A 12,082-nucleotide genomic window follows, 5' to 3' on the forward strand; every position below is an offset into this window, starting at 1 on the left:
GATAGTTTGTTTAGAAGAAGTTTAGTTATTGGAAGGATGGAGGCGGTAGATGCAGAATCGTTGGAAGGGTGGATGAAGGGGTTATTTAGTAGGTGTAGTTGTATGGTGGCGATAGATCGCTCTACGCAGGCACATACTGGATTCAGCAAGCAACCACGTAGAAATGCCCCATACGGAAATTAAGCTTGACGGACACGTGTCAGCACGCAAACGTGCGTATTCCTTCATGGCGAGTGCCCAGCACGCGCGTACGCTGACTGGACTCCTCTGACTACGTCGCCGGTGTAGAAAAGTGGCCTACGTGGCGGCCAGCGTCGCACAACGTGAGCAGCACGTCAGCGGACGCCCCTGTAGTGGATGGTCGAAGGCTTAAGCCAGGGGCAAAATGTGAGCGACACGTCAGCTGACGCCGCTGTTCTTAATGATAGAGGAGGATAGTAGGGGCGGAATTTGGCGGCGCCGCCAAAATGGAGGCAAAAGTCCGACTATTTATGCAGGGGCGAGTCGACGTCCTTCGTTCTTATGTCAACACTGTCACCTTCTCCGCCTCCCTCGGCTTTGCCTTCCCTTCATCATCTTCTTCAACCTCCTCTCCTGCTCCTCGCCATAGCCATAAACCATAGCTCAGCTCAACTCAAGCTCAAGCTCGAACATTCCCGATCCTTTCTCCTCCAGCTCCCTCGTCCCCCTTATATTTACCTTCCTCCATCTATCTCCTCTCATGCTCCACCCCCCTCCTCCCCCCCAGCAGCTCCTGCTGCTTCCCAGCACTATGTGCCTCCCTCCCCATGGAGATCACCCGTCCCCTTGGCCTTCCCTCGTTTCTCACCCCTTCCCCGAAGCCCAACTCCATGAGCCCTCCCACGCCCGCTTGACAGATTTCCTCGGTTGCGAACCCGCCTCCCACAGTGGCTCTAGCCTCAACAAGAGCGAAATCGCCTTCCAGGCCATCAGCCCGCCCGACCCCAAGCCCTCAGCCTGGACCATGCAGTCCGTGGAGAGCTCCACCGATTATCAGCACACCGAGGACGTGGATCACACCTCGTCCGATGAGGTGAAAGACTCCACCAACGAGGAGTTGGAAAACACGAGTAATGGAAAGGATGTTGACGGCGTCCAGTCGAAGCTGTGTGCGAGAGGTCACTGGCGGCCCGCTGAGGACGAGAAACTCAAGGAGTTGGTTGCTCAGTATGGGCCTCAGAACTGGAACCTGATAGCGGAAAAGCTCGCAGGCAGATCAGGTGAGGGATGTTCCTTCTCCACACTGCAGTGGCTTGTCCTTAATTAACGCAGACCTAATGGAAACAATTATCATGGATAGTGCACCTGCAGCCCGCTATTGAAATGATATCGGTTAAAGCACCGCAATTTCATGATGGAGGTGAGTTTATTGTGCGCAGGAAAAAGCTGCAGGCTTCGTTGGTTCAACCAATTGGACCCCCGCATAAATCGACGACCGTTCAGCGAAGAAGAAGAAGACCGTCTCCTTGCAGCGCATCATCTTTACGGCAACAAATGGGCTATGATCGCTCGCATGTTTCCCGGCAGAACCGATAACGCAGTGAAGAACCACTGGCACGTGATTATGGCCAGGCAGTGCCGGGAGCAGTCGCGCGCATATAGGAGAAAGAGACCCCATCCACAAAGGGGAGAGCGAAGGCCGTTTTTTGGTGCACAAATTGGTGCAGCTGGTTTTTGCGGCTGGCTAGCAAAGAATTCCGCTGACGCCGAGTTAGCGTCCAGCCAGTGCACCCCTCACCTTTCTGTTCCCGTTTATCATCAAACACCGAAAATCGATCGGCCAACGATAGGCAAATTTCCACAGTTCCATAAGGACGAACTGTTTCCTATCAATCATACGCCTACAGGCGCCGCAACGCAACAAACCGGCCATCGCGCAAGCCCTGTCCGCATATCTTCAGGTTGGTGCAATTGCAGCGCTAATCTTTGTCCGCTTCAGTCTTGAATTGAGCTTTGTCGCAAAGTCTGTTGTTAGGTCTGTAGCCACCATGCAATCTTGATTTGCGAGCTGCGCACTGTGCAGGATTGGAAAGCGTACGTAATGAAACACAACCAAGACTCCCCAGCACTATAGTCGGCAGCTGGGCCAACTTGAGCATTCCTGCAAGGGTTCAGACAGAGGTACGTTCCTCAAGCGTGCACGATTTGTCGACGGAACCCAGGACCCGCCTTGACGGACAACGAGCTGCCTCCAGTGTTCCGTGGTTCCGACTTCCACCCACTGGAAGGGAAGAGGCCGGTCCTGAAGACGAGGATTGCAGGAAGGCGAGAACGACTAGTCTCTTGCAAGGCGGGCAGGAGGTGAAGAGTAGTCTATTCGATATGTCTATTGCGGGAACGTTGAACGGTTCGGTGTTATGTCGAGAGAGCAGAGACAGCTCGAACGTCACCAGGAATCAGTCGAATGCGCCGTGGCTATCATGCTCGAAAACAAAAGACCAACAACAGCAGGATGAAAGGGACGACAAGGCAACGAGGGTTCCCTTCATCGATTTCCTGGGTGTCGGAACTGTGTGAGTATTTCATATAGACTTGGGTGCGGATTTAGGAGTGACAATGATGATCTGCAATTTCATTTCTGGCTAGGGCAAGCACGAGGGAGGTGTTCGCTAATCCCTCTGTTCCATGTCTGGAAAGACCATCCTCAGAGAACTCGTGTGGCCAGACGACGTTGTTTCATTTCGTTAAGTAAAGCGCTAGAGTCCTATTGCGCCTGCCCTCGGAATCCCTTTCATGACTGGGAATCATCAATAGTTTCATATCCGCGGCCATGCAATCTCTCTCTCATCTGTGCACCATTGTGATTTCTTTGACTATCTTCTACACTGCTCTCAGGAGCTTTACTTCTGCAGAGATCTTTTGTAGGATAATTGGAACAAGAATCGTTCGTGCATCAGTCGCTTAGTTCTAGACGCTAATCTTATATTCTTGCTGGAACGAAAACCTGCCTTTCAACTAGTATAGAGGGCGCAAAATAGCTCGTTTGACATCGGAGGCTATCGTGCAGGTCGAAACACAAGCTGAATTAAGATGCTCTTTCATGATTAAAATCACTATGTTGCATGCAGCGCATCGATGGGAATGGATATATATTGAACCGAAACAAAATTTATGCATAATTGGTTCTATCATGTAAGGCTTCCCCATGCAGCGGTTTGGATTCCTCGCATGAGCCTACTACTGCCATACTAAAATGAGGTTTCCCTTTACCTCAAAAATTCTCCTGTCGTTCCTTTGTTGCGAACGTATATCCTACATTTCATCTTAATGGACATTCTAGAGGAACTTTATGCCCATTAAAGTTGCAAAATAGTATATACATGTCCAAGGCCTCCTAAAGACTTGGGAGATCTAGATAGAGAGATGTAACAAGCCAAGGGAGAGGAAAGAGGTAGTCTATTAAATGGCTTACGCAATCATAAAACCTTGAAAGTGATACAAAGGAGGGCTTCTTGATTCCTAGGACCTTTGTTAGAACTCAGAGAAGATTACACATATTTAGAAAGGTGGAAGTGAATAAAACGGATGTTGATACCTTTTCATATTGATCCAAAGAATAACCAAGTAATTCACTTGTGTCCACTCTCTCTTTACCTTGAGAAAATTAAGTTACAAGCGCTACTATATATCTACCATATATATCCTGAAGTAAGGGAGTATCAACATATTATAAGAGAATGCATTTTTTTAACATTGAAATTAATATGAAAGTTTCATAGTTAATTGAATTTCACATAGGATTCAGAACCAACATCCTAATTATGAGGGAATCAGTGTAAAACATGAAGACTTACATCAAAAGAGTTGTAACCTTCTTTGTATCAGTAACTATATATCTACCATATGTATCTTAACTAAGGGAGTATCAACATGTTATAAGAGAATGCATTTTTGACATTGAAATTTTAGTCTTTTAATATTAATTAGATTTCACATATGATTAATGTATTGGGATTTAGAATGAACATACGATTGATGTATTGCTTCTTGTACTACGTAATTATGAAGTAATCAACGTATAACATGAAGACCCACATCAAAAGAGGTGTAACTTTTTTTGTATCAGTAACCATGAGGTTATCAATGTAAGATATCAAGACTTATCACAAGAGGCTTGATGATCAAGGAAGCAATAGTATAAGCACAAAGGGGAAATCTTGAGTTTTGGTTTTATAATTTCGAAATTACATTCTAGGTATGTTTATGATGTAGAATAGGTATAATTCCTACTCGTAGGTATATTTTCATTCCCTTTTAGTACATGTTATTTCATCCTTAACATTGAACTTTATATGAACTCCACCACAGAACTAGATATAACTTTTTATTCAAAGCATTAAGAACTTTCTTATGAATTAGAATACAAAGATTTGTTTTTTCATAAAAGATAGGTTTTAAATAGAATTCCTTTTACAATGTTCACTCAAAACCTCTTGCTAATCTTAGCTCTAAAGTGTCATCCAAAACATAAAAACATCTCATTGAAAACTTAAAAATATTGATAACGATTTTAACTCCTTTATCTTTAGATTTATTTATTAGAGGCCACTTCTCAAAAATATCACATACACTTGCATTTAGGAGTAGCACAAATCCTTGTATTACATGTGTTTCCAAATATTTTATAGTAATGTGAATATAATAAATCCCACCTTTTATCAAAATTTGTATTATAAAGGCCACTAGTATTAAAGTTCATACATTCTAGGGTTTCACATTTTTTACTATCGATCCCCTGAGACATTCATGTACATGATTCATCCTATTGTAGTGGATGTTGGGATGAAACATTGTTGACATAAGCTTGCCGAAATTAAAATTTATGAAATTTTAATGCTCAAGGTTTTATTAAAATTTTACCAGTGAAAGAAATTTTTTTAGTTAGTAATGTTTTGCTATTTTTCAACCAACCTGCCCATCCTTCAGTATAGTATTTCACTTGTGTTGAGAGGCTATGATTGATGTGTTGTTTAAATGAGTCATACAAGTCTTAAATGTTAAAAATGTTCTCAATATCTTCAAAGTGTTATGGATTATTTTAATGGCTCTTTAAAAGAAGCATATTTTTTTAGTGCACATGTAATATTATTGTATTCACAAACAATCACCTCACCCACCCCACTGTAATGTCTCCTTGGCACCCTTCTAAAGTTTCTAGAGTTTACCTTCAATATCACCGAGTAAGATAAAATAATAGAGGCACTCGTAGTATATATAAATATAATAATTTGTTTTAAGATACGAACATCTTCCTACGGGATCAAATCACAAAAATGTCATCATCACAAGTGTCATGGATTGAATTTGGGTGGTTGATTTTTAAAAGGCAAAGATTAAGAGGTTTCATTATGCACGCAAATACTAAATGACATGCTTGACTTTAGTTCCTGTGATAATAACACGTTTTGACACCTTAACCAGCACAACACTAATAGATGTCACATGAAGAATATAGATATCAAAACTATAAACCTTATTACAAAGCGATTAAATCATGCAATCTTTTCTTAATGCGATTATAGAGAGTGCTTTGTATGGCAAGAAAGATAGAAGCTTCCATTTCTTTATGTTGGCAAATGCACCTTCTCTCTTCTAACCACTCTTATTACATGTTTATTAAGGCAATGCCAAAATCACCTTGTTAGGTGTAGGGCTATGAGGGGGAAGACAAAAAGTGTAATATTTCATGCAATCAACTTGTTGCTATGTGTATGAAATTAGAGAGGTATCATCATGAATATCCATCAGAGAACTATGTAAAACTTTTGTGTATGCCTTTTGTATTGAACCATAAATAGTGACTAAATTACAAAACTATTTTAACACATGGATGAACCTATATAAATTTCATTTAAAAAACATTTATGAAAGCTCAGTTTGGCTCGCTATTAGAATTCATATTTAGAAGCTAGAAAATGTTTTATTCAAGTAATAATAAACATTATCACTCTCATACAACATCTAAAATATAGATAGAATAACTACCTAGATGATGCTCTTCTAATTTAGATTAACTATGAGCCTCTTAACATGTTTTGAAGTCATAGCTGGCAATTCAAATCACCGATGTTTTTTCTAATGGGACACAGGGTGGTTGGTATGAGGTGACATGTTAATTAAACTATTATTTCTCTTTGTGCTTGAGAAAATGATACTAATATAGATGACGATCTGAGCAAGTTAAAAGTAATCGTCACATATCAGGCTACTTTAATATGATGCTTATTATGTGGTCATACATGAATTTCTTTCCTCGTTGTGATGATGTAAGATGGCACGCACCATCACAAAGAATGGACCAAACATATATCATCATCCATGTCTTTTGCTACATTAAAATTATATGTGTCATACAAGTAGCGACTAAAATGAGTAGCGGCTTTTTATATGACTAATTCAATTGTTACGTATCACAAAAATATTCCTTCGGGCATTCGCCTCAACAAAATTTTAGTGTACCATGTGCATTCAAAAGGAGGGGTATTTTAATTTAACTTTTACAAGAAATTTAACTAGATTACAATAATAAGAGGGGTTTTTTAACTCAAATTTAGAAAAAAATCACTTAGTTCATAAGTAAAGAGGGGTGTTTTTATTAGGGGGAAAATCTTAGTTGAGGGGTTTTTAAAATACCCCTTGAACGCACGTGATATGTAGGGTTTCTTATTAGTGCATCCCTTGAGAAATATTCTCTATGATATTATGTATTTAACTACTCTTGGATAATTAATAACTTTTTAGAATGTGTTGTCCTTGGCCATGCCATTGATAGTATAGAAAAAAGATTATCAAGCTAATATACTATATTAGAAAGATGGGTGTTTATTAAAATCTTCACATAAACAATTGGATAAGAAATTATTTTGAATATTCTTTTGTAGATGGTATGTTTTTCAATTGAAGGTGATAAAAATACCACTCCATTCAATTCATGATGTGAAAACCAAGATAACCCAAATTCAATTCTACAAATCAGGTTCATTGGAGAAAAACAATATAGTCATTTGATTCCCAAAAAAAAAAGTCCCTAATATGGCCGCTTTTTAATTTTGTAATCTCTCCTTCAAGGTTTCTTGTCATTATGTAATGTAGCATATATGTGTGTAAATATGGTCTTTTTAAAGAATTCATAAATATATTTTAAAATCTTCTAGGAAGTTATAGGAAATCGATAGAGAGGAGAAAAATGATGATTTTTGAGGGGTGCAAGGGGTATTTCTCTCTATAGAAAGGGTTTATTAAGGTTTTATCATGGCTTTATTTGGTGACATATGTATAGGATGGCCTATAAGTCCTATTTGTTATGATAAACCCATGGACTTTGCATCCCTTAAGATGTTATAAACATCATCCCTTCATCGGGATATGATAGCAAGAAACTCCACAAAAATGTGATTATAAGGAATGATTTCCTTACATCAGGGGCGTGTGCTAGAATGCAGCAACGAGGCTTTGAACATGGTTCTTTCCCTCATAATTTAGCAAAGTTACTTGTATGGTGATAAAGCTTCTTTGTCTAGTGATGATGAAATGTGTCTATCCATTTGATGGTGATGAACATTGTCTATCCATGTAAATGGGATAGGGAAAAGGGAGGGAAAAAGCGGATGGATGATGAGGGATGGGAGCAGGGGATCGAGACAAGGCCATTTATTTAGAAGGGGGATGAGGAAAAGAGGGGATGGGGAAGAAAGGGGGATTTTAGAAGGGGGATGGGAAATTTAGAAGGGGATGGGGGAGGGGAAATCTAGAAGGGGAAAGGAATGAGAAAGATGGGATAAGGGGGAAGAAAGGAAAGAGTAGAGAATGAAAGAGGGGAGAAAGAAGGAGAATAGCTAAAGCAAATGGGGAACTTTTGTGGGGGGAGAAGATGGTTAGAGTGGAAAAATTTCAAAGGCGAAAGGATGAGAAAGAGGGGAGAAGGGGGGGAGAAACAATGGGAGAAAGAATGAGGGGAGAAAAGAAGGAGGATGGGTTCTCTCTTGCTATATCATAGGATAATTCTTACCAAAGTCTTGCACTTAGAGGTGGTCTCGTGGAATGAAAAAATCTCAAGTTTTGCCAAACATGGACAAGATGAGAAACTACTTATTGTCCAACAACATTGAGAAGGTTCTATGTCTGCACTTGAAAAGATTCTATGCCTAACATGGATAGGATGAAAAATTACTTGTTGTCCAACAACGCTGATAAGGTTCTATGCCTGCACTTGAAATGCTTCTATGCCTAACATGGACAGGATGAGAAACTACTTATTGTCCAACAACACTGGCAAGGTTCTATGCCTGCACCTGAAAAGGATGGTAGATGCATGCTATATAGTCGTGGTAGGGCTACATGCCATGGCATTTTTAGAAATTACCACATTATGTCTCACCATTTGAATCTAAGTTGGACTCCTCCTTGTTCTTCTGATCCACTTTCTTCTTTCTACAATCCTTCCCAAAATGGCCTGGCTCATCACAATGGAAGCACTTCTTTTTCTTCTTCCTCTTCTTATTGGAAATGTCCTCTATTAGAAAATCAACCAATAGAGGGTACACACAAGGAAGACTTATAAGATAGCCTAGGAGCTCACACAGTGTGTGTGGTGGATTGATCACAAACTGCTTAGACTTATGTGCTTCAAATAGATGTGCTGACTCATAAATAGATAATGATCTAGCCAGATATAGAAGCTAACAACAAAATATATATCCATCCAAAGCTATGGACACAATACAAAAGAGATAGATCCAGTTCCACTATAACGTGGTCCTTTGATCTTATCACCACGTACTTCTACTGTACTTCTACTATATGCCGGATATCTTTAAAACTTGAGCTGGTGTGCTCCACCTCGAGCATATGTAGACCCTCTGTCCTGATCCCTTACACCTTGTTTTCCAAAAGCTAACCTAGGTGGGCAGCTCCTTGAGCCTAGTCTGTAGCCCTATGTCAGCCTCCATCTCCTCCTTTGTGTAGGCCCAAGGGAGCGCTTCCTATTGCTTCTATCTAGTCCAAAACTTCTACTGCAAGTGATGAGACATGGGGCCAAGTCTTGGCCAAATGCCCCTTCTTTTATAGTGCTAGAGGCCCATTGAATGGGCCGAATTTTGAGAGGGGTGGGTCAACTTTTAGGCCCCCTGTTTCCTTGACTTCAGGGATCTTAGGGCCAACCTACTGGCTGAGCCAAGTTGGCTCTTTTGGGCTACTATTGAGCCCCAAGGGAGGCCTACATAAATCCACTCCCTTGGGCTCCTATATAAATCCCATCCCTTGGGCTCCTTTCATGTAAAAATGGTTGGATTGCCTTGGCCTCCATCTCTGCCTTGTAGTGCCTTTCCCTTGACACAGCCACTTTGCAAGCCATAGTGCACCCGATACATTCCCATATGCTGCTCTGTAGCCTTCCGTACAGAGGCACCTCCAAATTGTGCCTTTGCTGATGTGACCATGCCCTCTACTTGTTGCTGGAGTTACTACACAATCCTACGCTCCCCTACTGTGGACAATCTCTAGACATTATTGTCTCAGATTTGCCCACACGTGCCTTCCTTGCTAGGTACACTCTTCTTTTTGCTATCCACATGGTGGCCTTCTTTTCTGAGCACATGTTGCCCTAGGTCTCCCCCCCCCATGCTCTCCTCATTTGGGGGCTTACAGATGGGAAGGTGACCTTTCCAACATCATCATCATCTCCAGAATCATCTTTCTTGGGCTTGCCTTTCTTTTGCCAGCTTTGTCCTTGTTGGGATATCTCAACGTGTATGCCTCAGACACACCTTGGTTTCTATGTGTGAGTGCTAGAGGCACAGTTAGGTGCCCATAAGCACAGTTAGGTGGTGGAAAGCCACATAGGATGATTGAGAGAATCTAGGAGCAGATTGAGGAGATGATTGTGGAGCTTTGAAGTCATCAATGATGTCAGTGAGCATGTATGAGGTGCCTACTTAAGGACCTCACTCTTCTTCATTCCATAATGCAAGTATTCTGAGTTTGTGTCCACTCTACTCTTTCTTTTCAGTTTACCAACATGGTATCAGAGCCCTTTGATCCCCCTTGAGCCCATTTCTGCCACATCATCTTCTTCTTCCCCATTTTCCTCCTTCTTCCCAAAATCTTTAAGAGCTTGGTTCTCTGCCTACAAATGACCATTGCCCAAACCCTCTGAGCTGTAAACTCCTCTAGTATGGGTGAACTTCCACCTACAAGCAATTGAAAAAAAAATGTCTATGTTGGTTGCCATTCTCCAAACAACGCATTTTTTCGCCATTCTTCTATTGCTCAATACTCCCTGCCTGCTGTGCCATTGCTTGAGCCCTCTTAGGAGTAGATGGGCGACCTCAAGACAAAGATTTTGAGTCATTTTTCAGCTCATTTGGTTTAGTAATGAAGGAGAAATCGTCAAAACTCAGGTTCAGACTACAGTAACTCCCCCAGGCAATAGCGCGCGCCATTTCGTCCAACCTCTGTGTTGGATCCTCTCTGGTATATGAGCTTTCTTTTGCTTTAGAAAGCCCTCTTTTCCTTGCTTTGAAGAGTGAGCTACAAGCCCTCCAAGTTCAGTCCTTTGGTTTTGATAGTTTTGACAAGTTTTTGAAGATGATGCTACATAAAATGCTACTCTAGCACTTCTGAGTTTTTGAAGTTTTCAACAGCATCAGTACAAGTGTGGCTTCAGTTTTTCTTTGAATTGCTAGACTTGGTTTTGATTGGAAAGTATTCCATTTAGCCACCTCTATGAAGCATGTAAGAAAAAGCATCATTGATTAAAATTTGGTCACAAGACTTTGCTACATTAAATGCTTATATTTTGAAGCATTTCAGTTGTTATTCTAAGCCCTGTAAGAGAGAAGACACTGCCCAATACCTGGGTTAGACCCTATCATGGCTTGCTTATGCAAAGTATGTGAAAAGCCAAAACATAAAGCAATGTCTTGTTATGCTACAAAGGATGAAAATGCCAACCTGACTTCCTTGTTGAAGATTGCCAAAACAATGGTTGCCAAAAAGGAAGCAACTACAAAGCCAGAGATCTACCCTCTCATGGCACTTTTATTTGACTCCAAGTACAAGAAAAAGATGAAGGTCAGATACCTAAGATATGCTTCTCTACACAACTATGGAGATGACAAGATAATTATTCTCTTGAAGGATATGATTTTCAGATCCACTTGTTCTATCATAGTACCATAGTACCATCTTATAAGGCACTAGACACTGCCCATGTGATAAGACCTTGCCTTGACATGGATATTTTGCCTCCACAAGATGAGGCATCCTTCAAAGATTATGCATTTTAAATCATCTCTATGTATGCTCCATATCTCTCTTTTTATGTCAAGGTACTCAGCCTGGATAGTCCTCCAAAATGAATGAAATAAACTATTGTGTTTTGTGTGTTTTGTAAACACCTCTGGTCACCTTATGATGTAGGCCATGTGTATGTTTTGCTCCATGGTACCTCCTGTAGACATTGTGTGCATGTACATGTAGGGGAGATAACCATTGGAAGGTCTTTTTGTATCCCTTTTATTTACTTTACACCCATGGGAACCCTTGCTAGCATGAGAACCTAGCCATAGATTTATCCTTAACCACCATGAGATGGCATGAGAAACTATGAGAGTAGATGTATCCTTCACATAGCCTGAGGCATTCCCTTGAGGGGGGGTTTGTTGGGATATCTCAAGGTGTATGCCTCAGGCACACCTTGGTTTCTATGTGTGAGTGCTAGAGGCACAGTTAGGTGCCCATAAGCACAGTTAGGTGGTGGAAAGCCACATAGGATGATTGAGAGAATCTAGGAGTAGATTGAGGAGATGATTGTGGAGCTTTGAAGTCATTAGTGATGTCAGTGAGCATGTATGAGGTGCCTACTTAAGGACCTCACTCTTCTTCATTCCATAATGCAAGTATTTTGAGTTTGTGTCCACTCTTTCCTTTCCTTTCAGCTTACCAGTAGTCCTTTGCGAGCAACTCCTTGTCACTATTGTCTTTGCAATAGAGCTTCTCTTGAGCCTCCTCTTGTAGCGATAATGGGCCCAACTCCTCAAAACTCAGAGGTTTGGTCCTTTGT

The 12,082-nt window shown here is 41.2% G+C and overlaps 1 protein-coding gene across 1 annotated transcript; it reads left to right on the forward strand.

Moving 5' to 3' along the window:
* The first annotated feature begins 545 nt into the window (after window positions 1-545).
* On the forward strand, window positions 546-3,244 carry LOC147900755 (uncharacterized). Its single transcript, XM_087376258.1, has 3 exons — window positions 546-1,241; window positions 1,401-1,922; window positions 2,045-3,244. Exons 1-3 carry the CDS (start codon window positions 722-724, stop codon window positions 2,536-2,538), a joined length of 1,536 nt encoding a protein of 511 aa, XP_087232384.1. The 5' UTR covers window positions 546-721; the 3' UTR covers window positions 2,539-3,244.
* The last annotated feature ends 8,838 nt before the right edge of the window (window positions 3,245-12,082 follow it).

This window comes from Dipteris shenzhenensis, chromosome 6 (assembly GCF_047967505.1).
Source record: "Dipteris shenzhenensis isolate YYH24624 ecotype China chromosome 6, Dip_SZ_1.0, whole genome shotgun sequence".
Classification (NCBI taxonomy): Eukaryota; Viridiplantae; Streptophyta; class Polypodiopsida; order Gleicheniales; family Dipteridaceae; genus Dipteris; species Dipteris shenzhenensis.

What these genes read in the sequence shown, in the direction of transcription:
- LOC147900755 (XM_087376258.1), top strand. Translation starts at nt 722, where the DNA reads ATGCTCCACCCCCCTCCTCCCCCCCAGCAGCTCCTGCTGCTTCCCAGC. An exon ending in AAAGCTCGCAGGCAGATCAG is followed by an intron (nt 1,242 to 1,400) that starts GTGAGGGATGTT and finishes TATTGTGCGCAG; the next exon opens with GAAAAAGCTGCAGGCTTCGT. An exon ending in CCCTGTCCGCATATCTTCAG is followed by an intron (nt 1,923 to 2,044) that starts GTTGGTGCAATT and finishes CGCACTGTGCAG; the next exon opens with GATTGGAAAGCGTACGTAAT.